Source organism: Ictidomys tridecemlineatus, chromosome 11 (genome assembly GCF_052094955.1).
Source record: "Ictidomys tridecemlineatus isolate mIctTri1 chromosome 11, mIctTri1.hap1, whole genome shotgun sequence".
Taxonomy (NCBI): Eukaryota; Metazoa; Chordata; class Mammalia; order Rodentia; family Sciuridae; genus Ictidomys; species Ictidomys tridecemlineatus.
This window is the reverse complement of record NC_135487.1, coordinates 67,311,690-67,335,983: the sequence shown is the minus strand read 5'-3', so window position 1 is coordinate 67,335,983 and position 24,294 is coordinate 67,311,690. Positions and strand designations below refer to the sequence as shown.

At 34.8% G+C, this 24,294-nt stretch overlaps 1 protein-coding gene across 11 annotated transcripts in view; it reads left to right on the top strand.

Annotated features, from left to right (window-relative positions):
• Positions 1–24,294, top strand: part of Ttll7 (tubulin tyrosine ligase like 7) — a 145,251-nt gene that overhangs the window by 44,575 nt on the left and 76,382 nt on the right. For 10 of the 11 annotated variants that reach the window (XR_013427870.1, XM_021732259.3, XM_078026600.1 and 7 more), the window contains 5 exons: positions 15,696–15,891; positions 16,093–16,224; positions 18,074–18,195; positions 19,008–19,075; positions 22,907–23,065. Coding sequence is in view for 10 of the 11 variants with exons in the window: in XM_021732259.3 (XP_021587934.1) it covers positions 15,867–15,891; positions 16,093–16,224; positions 18,074–18,195; positions 19,008–19,075; positions 22,907–23,065 (506 nt within the window). In the remaining variant the exon portion in view is untranslated. The remainder of the gene's footprint in view (positions 1–15,695; positions 15,892–16,092; positions 16,225–18,073; positions 18,196–19,007; positions 19,076–22,906; positions 23,066–24,294) is intronic. The other variant, XM_078026604.1, reaches the window with a different exon arrangement.

The window sequence follows — 24,294 nt, the reverse complement described above, 5'->3', positions numbered from 1 at the left end:
TTCTTACTATAGCTAAGATCAATTGCATGCAAGACACCATTGTTTTGTTCACTTGGGCAAAGAACTGCAATTTCAATTATGTAACAGTGCTTTCTTAATATTGCAGTTTATTTCATACATGTTGAAAGAATCTCTAGAGGTGATTTTTAAGCATCACATATCACTTTCATCCATATAAAGAAAGAAAAATACAAGTAAAATACATTGATTAAAGCATTCCTTAAAAAATTCTTTACATTGGAAGAGAAACTCTTCTGAATTTCTTCTTGATTCAGTTCTCATACCAACTTATCCTTTGAGAGTCAGTGTTGCAGTATTTTATTTTACTCTTACATTTTAAAAAATATTTATTTATTTGTTTATGTATCTTTAGTTTTAGGTGGATACATTAGTTTGTTTTTATGTGGTGCCAAGGATCGAACCCAGTGCCTCATGCATGCTAGGTGAGCACTCTGCCACTGAGTCACCACCCCAGCCCCTACTTTTACATTTTTTATTGGTGTATGAAAATTATGCACATAACTGGCAGTTGTTATTAAATATTCATATATGCACACAATATAACAATATAATGTGATCAATTTTGTTCTCCAGTACCAGTATTTCTTAAAAGAGTTCCACTCTTGTATATGGGTTTTTCTTTCAGCTTCTGCACTGATGCTGTGAATTTTGTTGTGTATGCACAGACAATGATAAGACTGTCAGGACTGCCACCTGGCTGACAGCAGTGATAAGATACATCATAATTCTTAGAGGTTCTTTTTAAGTGGTATAAAAGAAAACAAAACAGTGTGGCTTAGAATCAAAGAAAAGTGGGGGTAATCATGGGTAGTATATTATCTCTGATTTCCTCACTTTTATTATAGATATAAATTTTATTGATTGTTCTTTATACAATGTCCTCATCCATTTATTTCTTTTATAATAATCATCCTTGCTTTATATCTTGGTTATATTTATATGGTTCATCTTTTCATCTGGAATCTTCTTGCTGTATAAAACATTTTAAATTGTAATTTTAGTTATATGAAATATAAATGATCCTATGGAATAATGAATGAATTAGTCTGGGTTTGCCAGAGAAACAAACAATATATATATATATATATATATTTTTTGGTGTGTGTGTGTATGTGTATGTGTGGAGAGTGGGGGCAGAGGGAGGAAGAGGAAGAGCGAACAAAGATACTGATTGAAGAAATTGGATTATGTGATGATGAAGGTTGGCAAGTCTAGTAGGCTGGTAGGAAAGAGTTGAAATTGCAATTTGAGTCCAAAGACAATCTGAGGCTGAATTCCCTCGTTCTAGGGGAAGCTCAGCTTGTTTTCTCTTAAAATTTTAGCTGATTGGATGAGACCCACACACATTAGGAAGAGTTATTTGCTTTACTCAGTCTATAGATTTAAATATTAATTCATCTACAAAGTACCTTCACAGCTACATCCAGACCGGTATTTGAACAAATATCTGGGTACTGTGGCCTCTCAAAGTTGTCGTAGCAAATTAATCATCACAATGAGATCACCTGTATGCATGATCTTAATCTTGTGATGCCAAATCTTGATCCGCCAAAGGTACAGTTTCTGAGTGAATTTGATCATTCCTGAGTGCTTGTACCATTTTTACCTATTGCTGTTTATTTAATAGTTTGTGGCAAATTTCACTTCTCAGACTCTATGATCTTGGGATGTGTGGTGACGATGTGAATGTCAGGTCTGCTGATGAGAAAGAAGAGCTTGGAGTATTTAGTTCCTTAAACACATACTCACTGTGACTTACAAATGCAGCGGCTGATGCCCAGTGCTGTGGAGATTGCAGGCTCTACACACTGCACCTTTGCCCTTAAGAAACAGTATGGTACTGGCACCAAAACAGGCTGGTAGACCAATGGTACAAAATAGAGGACACAGGGACTAACCCACAAAATTACAACTACCTTATATTAGACAAAGGTGCTAAAAGCATGCACTGGAGAAAGGATAACATCTTCAATAAATGGTGCTGGGAGAACTGGAAATCCATATGCAACAAAATGAAATTGAACCCTGTCTCTCACCATGCATAAAAGTTAACTCAAAATGGATCAAGGATCTAGGAATTAAACCAGAGACTCTGCATCTAATAGAAGAAAAAAGTAGGCCCTAATCTCCATCACGTGGGGCTAGGCCCCAATTTCCATAATAAGAAATTGCACAAGAGTTAAAACCAAGAATCAACAGATGGGATGAATTAAAACTAAAAAGTTTTTTCTCAGCAAGAGAAATAATATGAGAGGTGAGTAGGGAGCCTACACCTTGGGAACAAATTTTTACCCCTCACACATCAGATAGAGCTCAATCTCTAGGGTATACAAAGAACTCAAAAAGCTAAACACCAAAACCCCAAATAACCCAATCAACACATGGGCCAAGGACCTGAACAGACACTTCTCAGAAGAGGATATACAATCAATCAACAAATATACAAAAAAATGCTCATCATCGCTAGCAATCAGAGAAATGCAAATTAAAACTACCATCTTACTCTGGTAAGAATGGCAGCCATTATGAAGACAAAAACAAGTCCTGGCGAGGATATGGGGGAAAACGGTACACTCATACACTGCTGGTGGGACTGCAAATTGGTGCAGCCAATTTGGAAAGCAGTATGGAGATTCCTTGGAAAGCGGGGAATGGAACCACCATTTAACCCAGCTATTCCTCTTCTTGAACTATACCCAAAGGACCTAAAAAACAGCATACTACAGAGACACAGCCACATCGATGTTTATAGCAGCACAATTCACAATAGCTAGACTGTGGAGCCAACCTAGATGCCCTTCAATGGAAGAATGGATAAAAAAATGTGGCATTTATGCACAATGAAATATTACTCAGCACTAAAAAATAATAAGATCATGGCATTTGCAGGGAAATGGATGGCATTAGAGTAGATTATGCTAAGTGAAGTTAGCCAATCCAAAAAAACCAAATGCGAATGTCTTCTCTGATATAAGGGGAGTGACTCAAAATGGGGTAGGGAGGAAGAGCATGGGAAGAAGATTATCTCTAGATAGGGAAGAGAGGTGAGAGGAAAAGGGAGGGAGAAGGGGAATTGCATGGAGAAAGGAGACCCTCATTGTTATACAGAATACATGTATGAAGATGTGAGGGAAAAAAAAGAATAGTGTTACCTTAGATTAGGTAGAGAGAAGTGATGGGAGGGGAGGGGAGGGGATGGGGGGATAGGAAGGATAGTAGAATGAAAAGACATTATTATTACTATGTGTATATCTGTGACCGCATGACCAATGTGATTCTGCAACCTGTACACTCAGAAAAATGAGAAATTATATCCCATCTGATTCAAATGTATGATATGTCAAGGTCATTGTACTGTCATGTGTAACTAATTAAAACAAATAAAAATTAAAAAACTAATATTTTAGTTGACATGTATTTTAGAAGACATTCTAGTGAAATATTTAATTTAATAATTGAATAATAATAATAATGTAAGTATTTAAAATTTGCATACCAAATATATATTGTTGTAAGACTTGTCTTCTCCATGTTCTTAATGTAAATAAGTCTGTTTTTGTTTTAATAGAGTGCCCAAGAATAGAGAAATGAAGTTTTTCAAAGAAATGTGTTAATATACATTTAAGCAATATAGCATGTTCATCTACCAACTTAAGCCAGAAACAGATGAGTTTTGCAGTACATTGATTAAAATTTCTCTAATAAATGTGATTTTTTCCCCAGTGAAACTTTATGTTGGATAATTCTGAATACTAGATATGATTAAAAAAAAGTAAGTTCAGATCCCACTAGGCACAACTGAGAAATCAACTGGCTTTGTTTTTTTTAGTGTACAAGTTAATTTACAGCACTAAGATGCACATTGTGGGTATATAGTTACATATAGTTTTATAGGTATCTAGGGCCAATCTTCATTCTTGAGTATGTTTATAGTTGATGAGAATAATATGTCACAGATTCTGGATGTGTTTTATTTTTCAAGTAATTTGTGAACTGATACATTTTATAAAAGAAAAATGTGTATGTCAAAGACGGGATGTACACACACACATTCATTTATTATAAGTATTAATGCATATTGATTGTACAAAGTGATGGAACAGTGACATTTCCATACATGTATATATTGTGCTTTGATCATGTCCACCCTCCCTTTTACCTTTTTTTTTTTTTTTTTGCTCTCCCTTTTCTCCCTATCACCCTCCTTCCCTTTCTCCAGTAGTCCCTCTTGTATTTCTAAGTTTGTTTGTTTGTTTTAGTTTCTGCATATGAGAGAAAATGTGATACTTGTCTTTCTGTGTGTGGCTTATTTTGCTTAAAATGATGTCTTCCAGTCCCGTCCAGCTTCCTGAAAATGACAAGATTTTATTCTTCTTTTTGGCCAAATAGTACTACATTGTGTGTGTGTGTGTGTATGTGTGTGTGTCTTATACTTCATGCATTCATCTGTTGACAGGCAGTTCACCTGTTGACGGGCACTTGGGCTGATTATATATCTTGGCTGTAGTGAATATTGCTACAACATGGGTGGCTATTCGGGTTCCTTCTTTGCATTCTGACTTCATTTCCTTCTCATAATAGCTAGGAGTGGATAGCTGGATCATATGGAAGTTCTGTTTTTAATTTTTAAGGAACCTCTTTACTGCTTTCCACAGTGGCTGTACTAATTTACAATCCCATCATCAGTGTATAAGGGTTTCTTTTTCTCCATATCCTTGATAGCTTTTGTTGTTTTTTGATAATAGCCATCCTGACTGGGGTGAGATGGAATCTCAGTGTAGGTTTGATTTGCATTCCTCTAACAGCTAAAGATTCTGAGCATTTTTTTCTTATATTTATTTACCATTTTGTATTTTGCCTTTTGAAAAGTATCTGTTTGGATCATTTGTCCATTTATTTTTGGCTAAGATAACTTGTTCTTTTGTTGTTAAGTTTCTGAATTCTTCATATATTCTAGATATTAATCCTCTGTCAGATAAATAGCCAACAAAGATTTTTCTCACATTTTGAAGATTGTCTTTTTACTCCATTGACTGTTTTCTTTTCTGTGCAGAAGCTTTTTAATTTGCTGTAATCCCGTTTGTCAATTCTTGCTTCGTTTCCTGAGTTACTAGAATCCTATTCAGGAAATTGGTACTGGTGGCAATATCTTGAAGTGTTTCCCCTGTTTTTTTTTATAGCAGTTCCAAAGTTTCATTTCTTAAATTAAGATCATTGATCTTCCTAGGATCACACAAAAGAAAACAAAACAAAGCAAAAAGATCATTGATCTATTTTGATTTTTTTTTTTTTAACAGGGTAAGAGACAGGGGTCTAGTTTCCATCTTGTACATTTGGATATTCAGTTTTCTTAGCACCTTTTGTTGAAGAGGCTTTTTTTTCTGTAATGTAAGTTTTTTAAAACACTTTTGTCAGAAATGAGTTGATAGTAGATATGTTGGTTATTTCTGGTCCTCCACATTCCGTTTGTCTACATGTTTGTTTTCATCCCGGTGTGCCTCTGCATGTCCCTGAGGACAGAGGAAGGCTATAGGATCTCAAAGATTTGTGCTGGGGGCATGATGGTGGTGGGTTCTGTGCAATTCTCCATCCAGTTTCAGTGTTTTCAGTCCTTACTTCCCACCTCATGTCACCATGTGCAGCTGCTTACTTTCCCAGACTCTAGTAGCTGGCTTGTCAAAAGGAGACATGTTCTGTCTCTTCTGCCCTAATTCTCAAAGCATTGACCTCAGACAATAGGGCCCTTCCCAAGATGGCAGAGAACTTCTCCAGAGCCAGTTCATCATGCATATGTTTAGTCTGTGTTTCTAAAGGGTGCTGAATCCTGTGCCAGTGGTGTTTACTAGAACTCTTCCTCTTTCTCCTCTCCTCTTGCCAACCCCATCCCTGCCATGCTTCCATGCAGCTTGTTCATTCTGTTTCACTCTCTATTCACTTCTCTTCCACTATCCAATGTCTCTGTGTTTTTCCAAATCTCTTGGAGACTAGTCTGTCCACTGTTGAACTCGGGTCACCCACCTCACTGAGCCAGCTACATTGTAGTTGTTTTCATTCTGTCTCAAGGAGATATAGGCAAGTTCTTGTTGCTTTTTATCTGCTATCTTTGGAAGCATGTATATTATCTTTGGCATGTATTTTTTTTTCAAGAGTACCCAACGAGATGATGAGCATTGAAAAATATTAGCTGCTTTAATATCGTCTGTAATGAAATAATGAAGAACAAATAAACTTCTAAACATATTGATGACACATCTTTATAGTATTTACCATGTGTGAGAAGAGAAGATAGTGGTCAAGAAAAGGAATGAAGGATTAAAAAAATGAATTTGAATTGTTCAGAATATCTGTGGAGATTATATTATTGTTCATTGGTTAACTTCAGGACCCAGTTCTATTCTGCATTCCATTATTGTTTATTAGAGTGAAAGACAAAAATAGTTCTTTTCCTGTGCATTTCCATAAAAGGAAATGCCTCATGACAAAGATTGTGGTGAAAGAGAGAGCGTGTTTTCAAAGAGCTGGAATGACTTCTGGAAAAGAGTTCTATTTTAAAATGAGCTACACTTATTAAATATAGCTGATTTGATTTAATTTTCTTAACAGTCTGTTAGATAAAGGGTGTTAATATTTTATTTCTCTTCAAAGGTTATCTTGTAAATTCACTTTGCATCTCTTCAGAAACAAACTAGTCTTATTATTGTCTTTAAAAATGCTAGACTCACATACTAGCTTGACTAATGGAGGTATATGCTGCATTATGTGGGATAGGTCTATGGGTTTGCCTTATTCCACATGGATTTTGTGAACTTTGATTCTTGGACCATGCCATAATTTACTGGGATTTAATTTAATTGTGAGAGATTTGAAAGCTGTGACAAATTTATCTGATTTTAGAAGTTAGTACAATTAATTTCTTTCTAATTTTAAATTCAGAGACTTCCTAGAGAACTATAGTCTGTAATATGGTAGCTCAGCTGTTGTTACTCCTATGTTCCAGGATCTGTGTTTAGCATGGAGAATATGTAACTTAAGACACTTTGCAAGCTGTCTCAGAGAGGAAACAGGTAAGGGAGCCTTCTCTTAGATAAGTTATGGCATTTTAGGCAAAGACATTTTGGAGTAATTTTCTTAATTAAAAAAAAATCAAGCCTAAATTATTTCTCAGGCTCTGCGTAGAGGGAAGATGGAGACCAGCATCTGTAGGCATGTATCTTCTCAGACTCAAATCTAGTTCAGAAAAATAACCTATCTTCCCGAGTCTGAAAATTAGCCCCAGTGCTGACTCTCACTGGCTTTCATTGGATCCATGTTCATTGCTGAACCAACTCCACGGTCAAGGGGATGGAATTCTTTAATTGTTTTAGGCTAAGTCATTGACCCATTCTTGGAGCTAGGATCAGCATCATCCCACTGAAAACACCTGTGAAGGAAATAATGCAAAATAGGCTGGTTGGCTGCCATATTGATTATTTCATGCTGAAGTTACCTGAAGAGCTGGAATGATGGAAGGGGCCATTTGACCTGATTTTCCCTAGGTGCAGATTCTTTTGAGAGAAATATCCTTCATATACTAGTTTGGAAATAGGTCGTGATTACCAGAGATTAGTAATGGGGCTGCAGTGAGCCTCAATAAGCAAAACCCTTGAAGTGACCCTTATCTCCCACAAGCTTCTCCTTCTTTTCTATACCTATACCACCCACATAGATCTTTTTGTGACATCCCTAGAATTTGTTACCTTACTCAAAGTATCCATTTATCCTGTCCCATTCCTTCTTAGATTTTTTTGTTATTTGCCTAAAAAGCGTCATGTTCTGGTCATTTCTTCAGACCTTACTCTTTGTGATGATCCACTTGTATATCTAAAATTAATAATTCTTTTACACCTTCTCTTGTTAATTGGCTTTTGTATTAATTGGGTTCCTAAACCAGCCAAAGAGTATATGTAACAGCTAAAGAGGTAGCATGATCTCTCTTTCCCCTACACAGGAGTTGAGAACGAAGTGCTTCACCAGAGGAAAAATAGATTACTGTTAGCAGAAAATAGGTAAACAGACTGTGGCAAAAATGATAGTGTTCAGAATCACTGTATCAGTGACTTTGCATTTGGCTTATGTATCTTTTTTTTTTTTTTAAAAAAAGAACCAAAACAGTAATGTCTCATGGAGTAGCCTGTTCATTCAAAGGTACAGTTAAGTGATTGTAACAGAAGCTTAAAGTAACAGTGGCTTAAACATGATGCAGGTTTATTTTCTCTGGAGCTGGGCTATCTAAGGTTGACCCAGCATTTCCAAGACAAAATCAATGTCACTGTGCATTGCCTTAGCTCCTGCAATCACATTTTCTTTCCAGTTTGGAATGAAGAAAAATAAATAAGTGCTTTCAAGGTGTTTTTCTGGGAAGTCCTGCTTAACAACTTTAATTTCCACCTCATTGGCTCATCAGTCCCCATGTTCATGGCCACATACACATGCATGTAAGGAAATCTGGGAAAGGGGATTATTTAAGCCATCTCTAATAAGCCTCAACAGGTGGTTTGTTTGCAAGGACAATTTAGTAAATACCTACTAGGTCGGTGACTAGTAGTGTTAACTAAGTGCTACTAACTAATATGGGTAGCACAGGAGGTTTATTTAACAATTCAATGAATTTTATAACTTAAAATTTAAAATTCATGAAAGCAGGTGGAGATACAATTAGCAGAACTAATATATGCCCTGAAATTGGTACGAAGGTATACTTTGAATGAGTATTAAACAAGGAGTTCAACAGAAAATTAAAGATAACTCTGATGTATTTCTCTTGGATGCTTGACATTGCATGTTAGGTATATCATGATATCCTTTACCAAGATAGGAAACATAAAAGGAATATCAGGTTTTCAGAAAGAAGTTAAAGAGTTAAGTTTTGGATGTTTAAAATGGTAAATGCTGGCATCAGATGACATTTGGTTGATGTCATCTGTTCACCAGTTAGGCAGCTGCACATTTTAATATCTATTGTGCATTATCTGGCAAACAACGGATGGCTTGCAATTTTAGAAATTTTCCACTTCTCTTGTTTCCTCTCTTCCATCTTGTTTGATTCCCTCTCTCCAGGACCTTGGTTATGCTAGGCAAGTACTCTGCTACTGAGCCACTGTTCTATCCCATACTTTCACATTTTGATCCAATTCTAGAAAGAGCTGGGTCCAAAGAACAGTCAGTTCCAATGCCATAGCTTAGAACAAGAGTTCTTTGTGTACTAGAGCATAGTTTGGGTGTTTGGAGGATATGAAGTTCAACTCTCCTGGTCTGGGTTCAGTATCTTGCAGGACGAGGGACTAGGAGGAGGCAAGTGGTTTGACAAAAGTAAGCCAAAAATGAGAAAGTTAACTGATATCATCATGTGAGATTTCTAGGGAGCAGATGCAATTTATTTTTAGTCTATTGGAGTACTATTTAGATATGAAATATTATATTCTAGGGGAAAATATTATATTCTAGGAGAAATGTATCCAGTCTTTCAACTCATTTAAGCATTTGATAGATACATTATGAAATAATTTTGTCTTCTCTCCGTTTAAATAACTTAACCATAACTGTTACTTACTTTGACCTTTTCCATCGATCATTTATTGAGAGAGGTTTTTGCCTTTTTTATTATCCTAAGTAGCGAAAATATAGACATTAATAAGGAAAAATGCTTCTAAGATATGTTGTGTTATCATTACCTTTTTATCAGTACCCCTGCTTTTTATTGTCACTCTAGGCTAAATTCTAAAGACAAGATACACTACAGACTTAAGTGTAGGTGGTGTAGTTTAATCATAAAAATTGAGTAATAATATTTGTCAACAAGCTTAGTATTTGTCAACATTAATTCATTACAGAATGAATAAATAGTTCTGTTTTTGTTCTAGAATATCACAATTGATTCATTATAGCTATCAGGTTTATAGAAGTGGTTGATCAAATGATTCTTTCAAATATCTGGAAGAAACTACATCTTTAGCTATGGCTTTAGGGAATATGCCCAGCCGGAAAAGGAGGCAAGAGTTACTATGTAGGGGAGTAAGTAGCTTCTCTAAACCGCTTACTTTGTACAATGAGTGGTGTCAATGCATTGTTGTTACTGGGGGCATTTGGGTGATGTCATTTGTTCACCAGTCGTGCAGCTGTGCATTTTGAAGTCTATTGTCATTTCTTGGCAGATAGCACAAAAATAGAATCAGTTATGCTTTGGAAGGGACCTTTCTGTGGTCCCCATTTATAAAAATAGATGATTTCTTTATCCTTTATCTCCAATTACAAATTGGCCTTCTTTTTTGTAGGCATTTTTTTCATTTTGATGCATGGTACCAATTCCCATCCTATTTCCTAGGTCAGAAATCTCCAAGTCATTTGAGATTAGTTTTCCCTTCTTGATCACTGAGTCCTGTTGCTATTCTGTGTGCAGTATTCTTCTCCCTGTGACCAAGCTCTTAGCATCTCCTTCCTGTACTTTAGAATACCCTTCTAAGACTTTCTGTCTCCACTCCTGCACTCACAAGAACTATGTACTCTGTCAAAAGGAAACCTGGATTATGTTACTCCCCTTACTGCCCTTTAGAGATGCCACAATGCATACAAGTTAGGAACACACTTGACTTTCCACAGTGTGATTTAGAACACAATACGTCCAAAAAGACACGCAATGGCTCAAACAAAAGTATCATGGCTGTTTCATTTCCTTTGTGTTATTTCAAAAGGTTAACCTGTGATCAGTGTATACTTGTTCTTTATGTTAGGAAATATGTCTTTGATATGTAGAAGAATACAGATGCTCACCCTGTAGACCAGGGCTGGCTGTTGTGTCTTCCTCCTTCCTCTCAAGAGGTTACCAGATGTGGCGTTTGCCATTCCCACCTAGTTCTTTACATTTTTGTTTCATATGTATTTTCTAAGCTAAATAAAACATTATATATAGATTTGTAAATATATAAAACACACATATACTCACACACACAAACACATATAATAGTTTTTTAGATAGCTTTTATTCACTGTGTCCAAAATACCTGACAGGAAAAATTTAGAGGAGGGAAAGTTTATTTGGGATTAATGATTTCAGAGATCTCATTCTGTAGATGGCTGACTCCACTGCTCTGGGCCCAAGGTGAGTAACATATCATGGATGAAGGGCCCAGCAGAAGAAAGCTGCTCAGCTCATTGTGAGATCAGGAAGGAGGGGGGGTAGGGGGAGGGAGGGAGGGAAGGGGTGGGGGTGGGGAGGAGGTGTCACAAGGAACATGAACCCTTTTAGGGCATTCCCCCAGTGATCCTCCTCCTCTAGCCATGCCCCACATGTGTACAGTTACCACCCAGTCAGTCCATTCAAACTAAGAAGGACTGACTAGGTTATAGCTCTCATAATCTAATAATTTTACCTCTGAACATTCCTGTATGGACAGGAGCTTTGGGGGGCATCTCATAACCAAACCAACCAACTATCTATCTATCTACCTATCTATCTACCTACATATCTACCTACCTACCTACCTACCTACCTAATGAAAACATCACCATTCTTTGGTGGATATGTAGTGTGATCAAGAAATAGACTTTAATTATTTTAAGTTCTGAGATTTTTTTTTATTTGAAGCAAAATATACTCTGCTCTGACTAATAAAATTTGTTTTTTTGTGTGTTTTGATAACTAAAAGTCCTGCAAAAGGATAATAATTATGAAAATGAGATGGGGAATGAGCTAGATTCTAAAAAGTCAACTATGATGCTAGGTGACAAAAAGAGAACATAAAGGTTGATGGCTTTTGTTATAAATATGAAAATGTTGATACAAACTTTTATTATAGTATTTTACTTTTTTTGAATAGTGAAGTATGCATGGGGCACTAGAAGGTGTTCATACAGGCCTGTCTCCCTTGGACCTTTCCCCAGCCATAGGAGGCCACTACTGCAGTCTGTATATATTCCATATATTCTTCTGTTGGATTACCCAAGTGGCAGTATAATAACCTTTTTTTTTTACTTTAAAAACATGAAAATAATAGATTGTAAACAGTAACGTGTTTTCCTCTCAGAGATCCATGATTTTCCTCTGCTTACTCCCAGCTATCCTAGCTGATTTTTTCAACTCATTGTCTTAGTCCATATGTTGTTACAACAAAATAACACAGATGGGGTAGTTTATCTATAATTATAATTTTCGTAATTATTAAGACTGGAAATCTCCTGATCAAGGGGCCAGAAGTATCCTTGTTCACTGAGGACTGCAGTCTTTGCTTCTAGGCTGCCACCTCATTGCTGTGTCCTCTGGAAGGGATGGCCTTAGATGGCATAAGGGCTGGAAAGGCAAAAAAAAAAAAAAAAAAAAAAAAAAAAAGGACTAAAAGCTGTGTGAGGGCTTTTTTATAAGGGTCTTAAGTCCCATTCATGAGGGAGGAGCTCTCACCATCTAATCAGCCTCCACAGGCCACCCATCCCCAGTACTGTTGCACTGGGGATTAGGTTCATCATGATTTTGGAGGACACATGAATGTTCAAGCCATAGCACTCATGAGCAGGTGCTTTTTGGACACTGTCTCAGGCACCATTCAAGGCTCTGGAGTGGAGGAATGAAAAAGATGGACAAAACCTACCTTGTTTAGGGGGAGCTTGCCTTCTTGGCTGGTGTTTATAAATAGAGATATAAGTAAAGATCTCCATGGTAGACCAGAGGAGGGAGAAATGAATTTCTTCAAACACGATAAGAGGAAGATTTCAGGGAAAAGCGCATGTGTATCTGGACTTGAAGTGCTTGGTAGAAGTTCAGCGGGTAAAACTGGAAAGAAAAGATTCAGTAGCACATTTGAACTGGAATTATTTTGGTTTTATTTCAATTGTGTGTTATCTATTGGTACTAGGAAGTTCTATATTCAAAGTTACTATTGGCTTGAAAATTTGGCAACTTGTTTTCTTTTAAAAATGATGTTTTGTTTCTTAGGAGTCATTTTCTGATGACCTACTTTTTTTTTTTTTTTACTTGTTTATTTAGGTGAAATAGACATGAATATTTTTATAAATGCTTTTTATCGTTTTTTTCCTTCTTTCTAAAATTCATAATAGTTTTTTTCTTTGTTTCACTTCTTTTAAATACTTTTTTATGCATATGTTATAATTTTATTTGCTTTAATGTCATTATGTGCCTACACTCTCAACTTTGGATGCATTCTAAGAATTACTTGAAGAGCTTTAAAAATGCCATTTACTAGGCACTATTTGTTTCTGAGGTTTAGTCTGGGCACCAAGATTTTCAAAAGCTCTTCAGTTTCCCCTTTGCACTCAAACTTTAGAAACCATTGACTTAAAGAGTTTAGAAAGTAATTAAAACATGCTGTTTGGGGAAAGTAAATAACTGTGGCTCACCTGAGTAGCGTGATCAATGTGTCATCTTAAATTTCTTGTCTGGAATAAAGTGAAATAATTATAATTGGGATGATATACGTTGAAGTCTTCACATTTGATAAATATTTTTATCAAACCATGAAAGGAATTAAATGAAGCCTATATATGGACAGAATAATTTCCCAAACTTAGATTCCTGCAAGGATGGGATAAATTGTCTTATTATTGTATAGAGTTCAAACTCTATACAAAAGAAATACAAGATTTGTTACAAATTAGCAAACTTGCTCACAGAGCCTGGTGGTGTTAGGTGAACATTGTTTTCAAACTCTTCTTGACTTTGGCACCTACTTTTAATGTACTGAGTACACTGATACTATAAAGGAGGCCTTTGTTTACTCTAGTAACAAGATGTTGGACATGACCTGGTAAACTCGTTACCTCCCGAAGTATCAGAAAACCTCTAGAAAGATATGGAGCTGAACTCTATGCTTCTACTGTCTTTTCTTCTTTGACGTGATCTAGTCTGTGTCCAGCTTACAATAAAAAACTGAAGGGAGGTTTGGTGATGTTTACTATGATTTCACTGTTTGGTTTTAAGTATTGCAAATACTATTGCAGTACATATTACAAGACATGCCAGAATACAGCTGTGTCTTGCAGTATGTACTGCATTAGAATTGTTGACTTCTTATATGCCTGTGTAGCCTATTAGCATGGTATCTGAAAATAGTGAAATTCAATGAAGAGAATATTTAATTAGAATTGAGTTAAAAGTCTAGGTTTACAGTTTCTAAGCTGCTTTATCTTATCTCCAGCCTTAGTTTCTACATCTGGAAAATGGGGAAGAATTGAACTGAAGTTTAATGTTGGTTAATGAGATAAACTGTTTTAAATATTAACACATTGCCACTGTTGTTCTGAAATAAATATCACTAGTTTTGAAATAATGGTATTTGGGATGATATATGTGAGTCCCATTTAATGTAGCTGTATTTCTGAATTTCTGATGAACCAGATAAATTTCCTAGTAAAGGTGTTGGTAACATGCCTTTATCATAATAATAGGTTGCATAATTTTTCATCGTGCTTAGAGATGTTTTATAAAACTCAAAGATTCTTACATTTATGAAGGGAAAAATCAGAATGTTGATAATATAGACCTCACAATATAGTCAGGGCATAGAAACCTAAGTTTATACATATACAGTACCCACACAAAATGTACTGTAGGCCATGTTGACATGCAGATCAAAGTGGTTCATTCATTTAAAAATGCTTGTTGCGTTCCTCTATGTACTCAAATAAGATCATCATGGTGATAACCCCTCCTATTTAATGCAGCTTAAAATTATTCTTATTTTTAAAGATACAATTCAAATGTGATCTACTTTATTATTATTCCTTTCTTTCCCCTTCAAAACAAATCCCTTCTCCACATTCACTCAGCAAGCTCTCTCTACCCTGTTGGTTATTTTATAAAATATCAATGTTTTACACATATTAAAAGTATCACTGCAGTTACATTTTAGGTATTAGATTGAAGATTGCATTGTTTCTGGTTAAGGAAGTCTGGCTCTGACATTAGAAGTATCTTCATTTTGGGGTAGGGGCTGTGGCTCAGCGGTTGAGCGCTCGCCTAGAATGTACAAGCCCCTGGATTTGATCCTCAGCACCACATAAAAATGAAGAAATAAATAAAATAAAGGTATCATTTCCATCTATAACTTAAAAAATAAACAAATATTCTTTAAAAAGAATCTTCATTTTAATTTCCACTTTTGTCTCTCAGCAGACAAAATTGTTCTTTACAAGCTCAATTTAGTTACCTATGATATGGAGACAAAAAGCTTCTACCTCAAAGGCTTGCTGAAATTAAGTGGCATAATATAAAATGCTGAAGATTATAAGTGTTCAGTAAGTGGTAGTGAATTTTTTATTGTTGTAATCATGTAAAAATGATACATAATTTCATAGAACCCCCTCCACTTGACACACTCTTTCAGGACTGAGACCATCACTTGGCATTTTGTATAACTCTTTTTAATCTTTATTTTTTAGTTGTAGTTGGGCACAATACCTTTGTTTTATTTATTTATTTTTATGTGGTGCTGAGGGTCAAACCCAGGCGGGCCCTTTACTCCCCCACCCCATTTTGTATATGTTTAAGAAGAAGTTCATTAATAAATACTTGTTGATCAAATACATTAGTTTTTGTCATTACCTGACTTTTAAAAAAATAGCATTGGCATATATCAAAAATTCATAAAACATTTTTTTTTCTAAATTATTTTGTTTTAAAATTCCTATAGGTACCTTCGAAGTTCATAACTATCTTAAAATCTGAGGATTCCACCAAGATAATATGATAAGAACTCGCAATGATTTGGGACCACATCCTACTTAAACTAATGTAAGACGTGCAGATTTCATGAGAGTGTGGTACAGCTGCGAACATTGCTTTCCCATTGGCATAGGCAGTAATGCCATCTCTGCCTCAGGAGGGAGGTGAGCAGACTGGCTGAGCCACATTACACCATATGATATGTTGTAGATCATTACTGTTTACTGTTGAGTGTGCAAAATTATTTTATACTTTTGAAGTACCATGATTTATAATTTTACCTTGTTGGGGGCATTTGTGTTTCTGGTGTGGGTATTTTTTCCAATTTCTGTTATATTTGGTTGTTTTTTACATTTCTTTTAAAGTTATTCAGGGACCCTCTCCCCTGGATCTGAATATGGAGTTACCTTATCAAAGCACCATGAAAAGAAAAGTCAGAAAGAAGAAAAAGAAGGGAATCATTACTGCAAATGTTGCTGGGACAAAATTTGAAATTGGTACGTCTCCTCAGAATCACGGGATTTTAAAAATTGCTGGAAAAACTGATTTGGTGTTGAAAACATCCTAAAATTGCAGAGAGATAACTATCTTTTATGTAATGGGTTTTTAAGTGCTTCGTATAAAATTTCTGACATGCTGGAAGGATTCTTTTTCTATGCAGTGGAGGATGATATCCTTAAAAAGATCCTAAGTGGTTTCTAAAATTTCAGTTCAAACAAAAAGACAGTTAAATAGCTTAGGTGAAAAAAAAAGTGAGAGTTTTAAACTTGACATTGTATTTTTCCTTAAAGCTCAACTTAGCTCTCTGAACTTTGATGTTCTTTATAAAAGGGATTTAGATATGACTGACCCTAAAATTTGATTTTGTGTATATAAAGAAAGAATAGATCTTCTTCATTCCTTTTACGCAACCTTGATGTTCCCAGCTCCACTGATTTGTGTGCCCATAATACCCAGACTTAAGAAGCTTATCATACTCCCTGCTCCATAGCTGCCAGTTCTGTTTATCTCAAGTTCCTTTGTGTGAATTTTGAGAGGCCCCTGACAGTGGCTCTCATTTACTCAGGAATAGGTCTGCTCCTGAGCTGTTTGTAGACCAGTGAAAGAATTCTCCCAGGCTGTGCTGCTATTGTCCTTGCCCTCTGTGTGAGCTCTAGGTGGCACAACCCTCAGGATGCCAGAGCTCTGACAGGAGGCAGGAATGGACCTTTCCTTCAGTTCTTGTGTGTTTGCACATGATCACCTGGGGCTTCCATACAACCCCAGGTTCCACTTGGCCTCCCTGGGAAACAGCAACTCCAGCTTAGCAGCTGTCTCCATTTCCCTCCCCTCCTTCACTGCATTTGCTGTTCTCTTCCTCATGCCCGTCATGGACACTGCTGCATAATAATGTCCTTTCTTCTCAGCTAGCAAATGTTAGGAGGCCCTAGAACTTGAGACCAACAGGTGTGGGGTTATCAGTTTTCTATGTGAACTACGTCATTTCAACAATTGATACATCATAGATAGGGTACTAGTAAAAAAAAGAAAATAAAACATTAAAAACTTGTATAGTTTTTAATGCACTCTTATATAGTTCCTGCATCTTTGTGTTCTGGTTCAGAATTCTGTTGGAACCCCCAAATTATGCTAAGTATATTGCTTATCTTTATTTTAAACTTGAAATTTGTTGGAAAAAAATGTCAATATATTAACTGTGTTCAGAAAGGAATGCTTAAATAGTTTGTACTCAAAATGAAGTTTTTCTCCTGGTATTGATTTCCTCAGTAGAATGACAGGATTAGGTTGGAAGCACAGGAGGAGGGGCCATATCTAAATTCTTCCTGTGAATTCTGCTACACTAGTGCATACTCAGAGTAAACACAGATGACTTGGTTTCAGGAGCCGAAAATAATTTGAACTAGGGAGTTAGAAAATCCAAGATAGGTATGAAGATCAGGTGCTATTTTTACATTTGCCCTTTTGTACCTATCTCCAGGTCATGAAAAAGAAGTAAGAGTGAATTTGTATCTCAGTCTTGTCTCAGCTGTTTTTTTTTTTTTTTTTTTTTTTGTTTTCATTGTGCTAAAATTGACTACTTAACCTTTTGGGAGTTTATGTGCTTATTAAATCTGAGAGGACTAAAACTAGGGTGTTGCGTACAACCTAATACAGTTTTTGGTTATTTTGAGAAAAAATTGTTCTTAGATAAAACTGTTTTAATTAGAATTGTAGGTATGCTACAAGTAATGCATTTTTTATAAAACAAATACTACATTAATTAGTTTGTATTATTTGTGACATTATATATTACATATATAAATATTTCAGAAGTATTTTAATTCTGGTTTAACTATTTGTTTGCAGTTCGCTTAGTAATAGATGAAATGGGATTTTTGAAAACTCCAGATGAGGATGAAACGAGTAATCTTATATGGTGTGATTCTGCTGTTCAGCAGGAGAAAATTGTAGAGCTGCAGAATTACCAGGTGGGACATTAATTACAACTAGTTCCTAGTATGAGGAAATTATATGGATTCCATCATGGTTTCTTTACATAGGCCCTTAGTCTGCTGACATAGTAGATTCCAGTTCTAGTTTACCTCAGCCTGTTTTGTTGCTTTGTGATTGTATTGACTCTGCATGAAGCCTGCATCTTTTTCAAAAAACTTAACTTTTAACCTCCTTCTTTCTTTAAATTATATTTAGTAGGAAAAATCCTTTTCCCAAGAATGTGTTCTGCATTACCCATAAAGAAGAGATTGCATGGGGAGATCAAGAAATGGAACTATCTTGCAGTGTTAGATATATGTAATTTGGCTTTTATTTTTAAAATGTAACATACATTTTTATTCAGAAGAAAGTAGATATCACATTGAAAAACTAAATACAAGGACTATATAAGTTGATATTTTATATCATCCTTCTTCATTGGTTAATTTAGAGGATAATACATAAATGCCATTTTTTTCTACAAGGCCTATGTGTATTAAGGTAGTAAATGTAGTATGCCCAAAACAGTTTGGATATTGAATTACCACATATTCAACACAGGACATTATTTACCATCTATGTAAGATCTTTCTCTGATTTATTTAAAATTTTATAATTGTGTTCTCTATTATAACAGACTTCTTAAATCACAATTTAATTATAGATCATTTAATTTAAAATCCTTTACATTAATAATTTCTAGTTTATTAAAACAACTCAAAGGATGGGGATTTGATTGTATTTAGTATAAATGAATATATTCATTAACTCAATAAGAATATTAATATTTACTTTTTTTATTTTCCAGAGGATCAACCATTTTCCAGGAATGGGGGAGATCTGTAGAAAGGATTTCTTAGCAAGAAATATGACCAAGTAATCTTCATTTCCTTGTAATAGAGAAGAGCTGTTTGAGATTTTATACTGTGACTATTGTAGTGCTATCTTTTATGAGTTTACATTGATTTGAAATGATTTCTAGATGGAAGAGAATTTTAGAGCTAGAACGATCTTAATAGTTCCCTTGTTCTAGTCTTCCATTTTGCAGAGGAGGTAACTGAGAATCAGAGAAATGATTATCTTGCTCAAAGTCAAACGAATAGTTAATAACAGAGCTGGATCAGAATTCATCTCATAATCTCAGTACTCTTTTTACTGTAATTTGTTGTTTCTTTAGTAACAGAAGTTTTTCTTTTAAATGTGAGTAGTAGTCTATGTGGCATTCAATTGATATTTGCTTAGTTTTACTGTATAGTAACTAATTGGTTGCATTATATGCCGTGTATGTGTGTGTGTGTGTGTGTGTGTGTGTGTTCACACTGGTTATTGAACATCTAACATGTGCCAGGCACACAATACACAGATACAGGTATGCATGCTCACGCAGGGGTGTACATGCATGTAAATTAATCTCTGAGGTCAGTAACAATGTACTTTCAAAGAAAAAATTGTTAACAAATACTTCAGTGTTTTGCTAGATGAACTGTAGAATGTTTATGTACTTTATACTTTTGTTGTTTTATGTTTTAGATTTTTTTTTAGTTTAAGAATGTTGAGTGGTAAGAATTTACTAAAAGGAAAGAAGTCTATTCTTAAAGTATAGTAAACTTATGTTTATAATTAAGAACTATTAATGTGTGAAAGTTTATAATTTCTCATCTATTCATGAGACAACATTTTTTTGTAGGTCTGGTATATGATCCAGAGGCTGCTAATTTTTAAGTAAAAGGATAATAAGACTTAGTTCCTGCCTAAAACTCATAATTTAGTTAGAGAGTAAGACTAATACGAAGAGTCATGGTGTTCACACATCACTATTAGGGAGAGCTCACACTATTCGGGGGTCAGAAAGGTACAATTAAATATACAATGGATGTGGAAAATGTATACAGGGCTTACCCTTTGAGAAGGTAAGGAGCTCACAGCAGACATAGCAGTGGGAGAAAATATGTGAAGACTTGAACCAGCCTGACATTTGGGCACCTTTAAGCAGTTTCTATGGTCATGTATGATGTTGCAAGACTCAGTCTGAGATGATACTGGAAATTTATGCAAATGCAAGGACACATGTGCCATGTTATTATATTTTATTTCATCATTCATTCCTCTTTTTATCTACTCAGCAAAAAAGTTTTTCATCTTGAAAGAGGAAATTATTGAATAAACTTAAGCAGAGAAATAATGTCTTAGAATCATGGTGGCACTCTGCATAATGAATTCAATGAAGGTAGGAGTAGAGGGTGAAAACTGTGAGATGATTGTCATTAGTTAAGAAGTAATGACCATCTAATGAACCACAGGAGTGTTAGTGGGAATGAGGAATGGAGAAGAAATCTGAGTGTTGTTAAAGATAAAATTAATGTGCCATCAGGGATATTAAAGAGATGGAATTGACTGAAAATGGCTTTGATGTGAGTATTAAAGATGGGGAGGGGAGAGGTTTTCAGGATGATTCCCAGGGTTTTGACTTGGAATATTATGTAGGTAGCATGATTACAAGGAATATAAGAAGAATAGGCTTCAGGGGAAAGGGAATTTACCTCTGTAAAGTTTTGGGCATGTGTCTCGTTTGTCATTTAACACACTTATTAAGGACCTATTATGTACTATGAATGGTGTTGGGATCTGGGTACATAAGTCATCAACAGCAGATCTATTGTTACTACAACATTCAACTGCAACTGTGCTAGTGCTATGAAGTGAAGGTTTGTAGTTCTAAACCTGTGTGTAGAACAGGAGCTCTGACCTAGTTAGGAAGGTATGGGAGAGTTTCCCTGAGGAAGTGATGTGGAAATTGATACATGAATGATGAATAGGACTTTATTGGTACAGATACTAGATAAGAAACATCCAAGCAGGAGGAACAGCATGGACCAAGGTCATATGAAAGGAGAAAGCATAAATAATCAATATACCGAAATAATGTCAAGTGCAGTTGCAGCATAGAGGTGGATGGGGAACTGGGGAGAGATTAACTGAGGGTGAAGATGTTCAGAATTATGATCTTTATCTCCAAGCCATGGGGGAGGTAGGTGTTAGGAGACTAAGAGTGATGGTAGTGTGACCAGCTTCTCATTTTGTGAAGATGCTTTTGGCTGTTTTGTAGATAAAGAAGTTTGTGTGAGAGAGGTAAGAGGATAAAGGTAGCTCTGTGAGCAGGCTACTGCAGATGGGCGTTTCTTATTCCACAGAATCCATGGAATTCTCCCTATGGAAAAAGTAGTTTTCTGTTGGATAAGAAGTTATAACCTAAACATAGAGTTAACTAAATTACTTATTTACTATTAGTAAGTCCATGACAAAATAGAAATTATCACAGATATCTTCTTAATTAGAACTGAGTATTTCTTTTGAGCTAGATAACTTAAATGGAGTAAGTATTCACTTGAACATATGCATGCTTTGCTCTTTTCCAAATATGTATGGTTAGTTTTTGAGATGTATTATTCTGATTAAAAACTTTTACATGATCTAATTTTATAGGATTGTTAAATACATAATAAATTTAAAGGTGTTGGAAACAAAGACCATGACATTAGCACTGTTATTTTGCTTTGTTTCAGTTGTCTTTAATTTTCAAACCAACCTATGTTATTCTATTTTGTACTGAGATTATTTTAGTTCGTTGGCTTAAAATAGATTTGCCAGATGAAATGGGTAATTATTTTCTTTCTCCTAGGAGTAACTTTTTAATAGGATTCTCATGAGAAAGCACTTTTTAAATATAACTATATGAGTCTTCTGTTGTGTAACTCAAGTGACTGATATATTCCACACCCAGTCTTAGAATTTAGACTCTGATTCTGTGCAAGCATTACACTATGACTCCATTTTATTTTTTATTTTAATTTCACTTGGCAGAAATGAAATTTCAGAAAAGATTTTTGGAAAAAAATCTTCTTTAAAAACAATCAGATTTTCATTAGTAGGCAATATTTAAAAAACCTTTCTCATAATTTCTTCATTTTACCGGGAACTACTAAGTACAGAATTATTAACATTTGGGATTAATCAATATTAAACATTTTAAGCTTATTATTATTTCTAAATGATGTTATCTAATAAAAGAGGTGACCTAATTTATAGCAAAACAAAAGTATCAGGACCTACATCATAACTATATAATCACATGTACAGATAGTGCATACAAATAATAATCAACACCTCTGTTGATTCATATGCTTTCACATGGTTTCTCAGAAAAGTAGTTAAATTCTAAAAACAGTAGCATCAAAGGAAATTAGTTGCTCTCCATGGGTGACGCAGAGTCATGTTTAAAGAGCCAGTGTGTCTGGCATTTGGCCTTGAGCTTCCTTGCCAGTTGGTGACTCACTCCAGTGCCCTTGCCTCATATGCCATCTATGCACTCATCATTTTGTTTTGTGATTAACAGCCTTTCTCTGAATTCACTGGGGCAGAGACTATATTGCTTTTATGTTACTATTGCCAGTACCTGGCACAGTGTATAATCAAATAGATCTTTGGTGCAGTAATATGGAAATTACTACATAGTAGGGCAGAGATTTTTGATCTACGTTTTGCAGTGATGGATCTAGAAAAGTGTAGACTAGTGTCTTGTACATAGTAGGTGGATCTATAAGTGAGTGAATCAATGAAGAAATGAAGAAAGAATTGTAGTATCCCTAGCAGAGAAATAAAACAAAAAATTTAATACAATTTATCTTTCATATTGTCTCTAATTTATAGAATGATCAAGTCTCGGCCTCTGGATTATACCTTTATTCCTCGAACATGGATCTTCCCTTCTGAATATACTCAATTCCAGAACTACGTGAAAGAATTGAAGAAAAAACGGAAGCAGAAAACTTTTATAGTAAAACCAGCTAATGGTGCAATGGGTCATGGGTAGGTTTATTGTTACCTGGAATATATAAAAATTTTTAAAATGGAGGAAAAGTAATAATGTGTATTATTGCTCGTGATTAAGTACTGTTATGAAAAAATAGTAAAAATGAAGTTTTTAATTATTGTTTTTTGGAACTAAAAGCTTATAAATGCTTAATGAGGTTCATTCTTTAAACTTATCTCACAAGCTTTGGTAATTCAATTTAAAGATTAAATCAGTAGGTGTGAGACCTTTAATAAATAACAAAATGGAGGGGAAAAAAGCTGTATTCTACTTTCTTCATAGACATAAAATGCTCATTTATAATAATTTTAATAATGTCTGAGAGTAAAGTCATTTGCTATAGTAAAGATAAGGAAATGGAAGGAAGTTACTCTTTGTATAGCTAGAACCCTGAAACAGAATAGTATGATCTTTGCTGGATAAATAGTTTTTTTTTTTTTTTTTTTAACTGTAGCCATGATAATTGGGTTGGAAATGAGTAGAACACATTTTAAGCTACAGTGCCAAGAATTAGACATGTTAACTGAAAATAGAATTTGGACTTAAAATTCTTGTTTCCTTTTGCTTTTTTATATTTAGTTGTTTGCAATGCACTTTTAAAAAGAAAATGTGGCTGAAACTATTTTTAATAAAATAGACTTAAGTGATTTAAAATTTTTTTTATAAAAAATGCTATGGGGATAAAGGATTCTTGGAAATGGTAGCTACTTTGGAAATTATTGTCCAAAATTTTCCTTTAACTTTTAATCATAATGTAATGTTTCAATCATACATTATATTTAAATGTAGTTTGATAAAATAATCAAGTATGTTGGTGGCAATTTTGTGTCAACTGCTTAATGTTAAGTTGGTTTCCTATAGGTATCAAAAGGAAATTTTTTGGAAGGATTATTGAATTTTATATTTTTCCTCAATTTTAGTGTTAATATTTAATATAAATATATTTATATTTATTGTTAAAATGTATATAAGTAATAATTCTCCAATTTCTTTTTATTACAAAATAAAAATTACTGGAAGAGCAGATAATTGAAATGGTATTCTGTGTTGCCTGAGTTTGTGTCCTATAATGCAACAGTATGTATGTAAAGTTGCTTCTTTTCTTTGTTTAAGTTGTCTGCTTCTTGCTGATCTTCAGTGAAATTATGGAGAACTGTCCCTTCCAACTGTTATTGAACTGTTTATCCCCTTGACTATACCAGTTTTTGCTTTATATGTTTTAAAG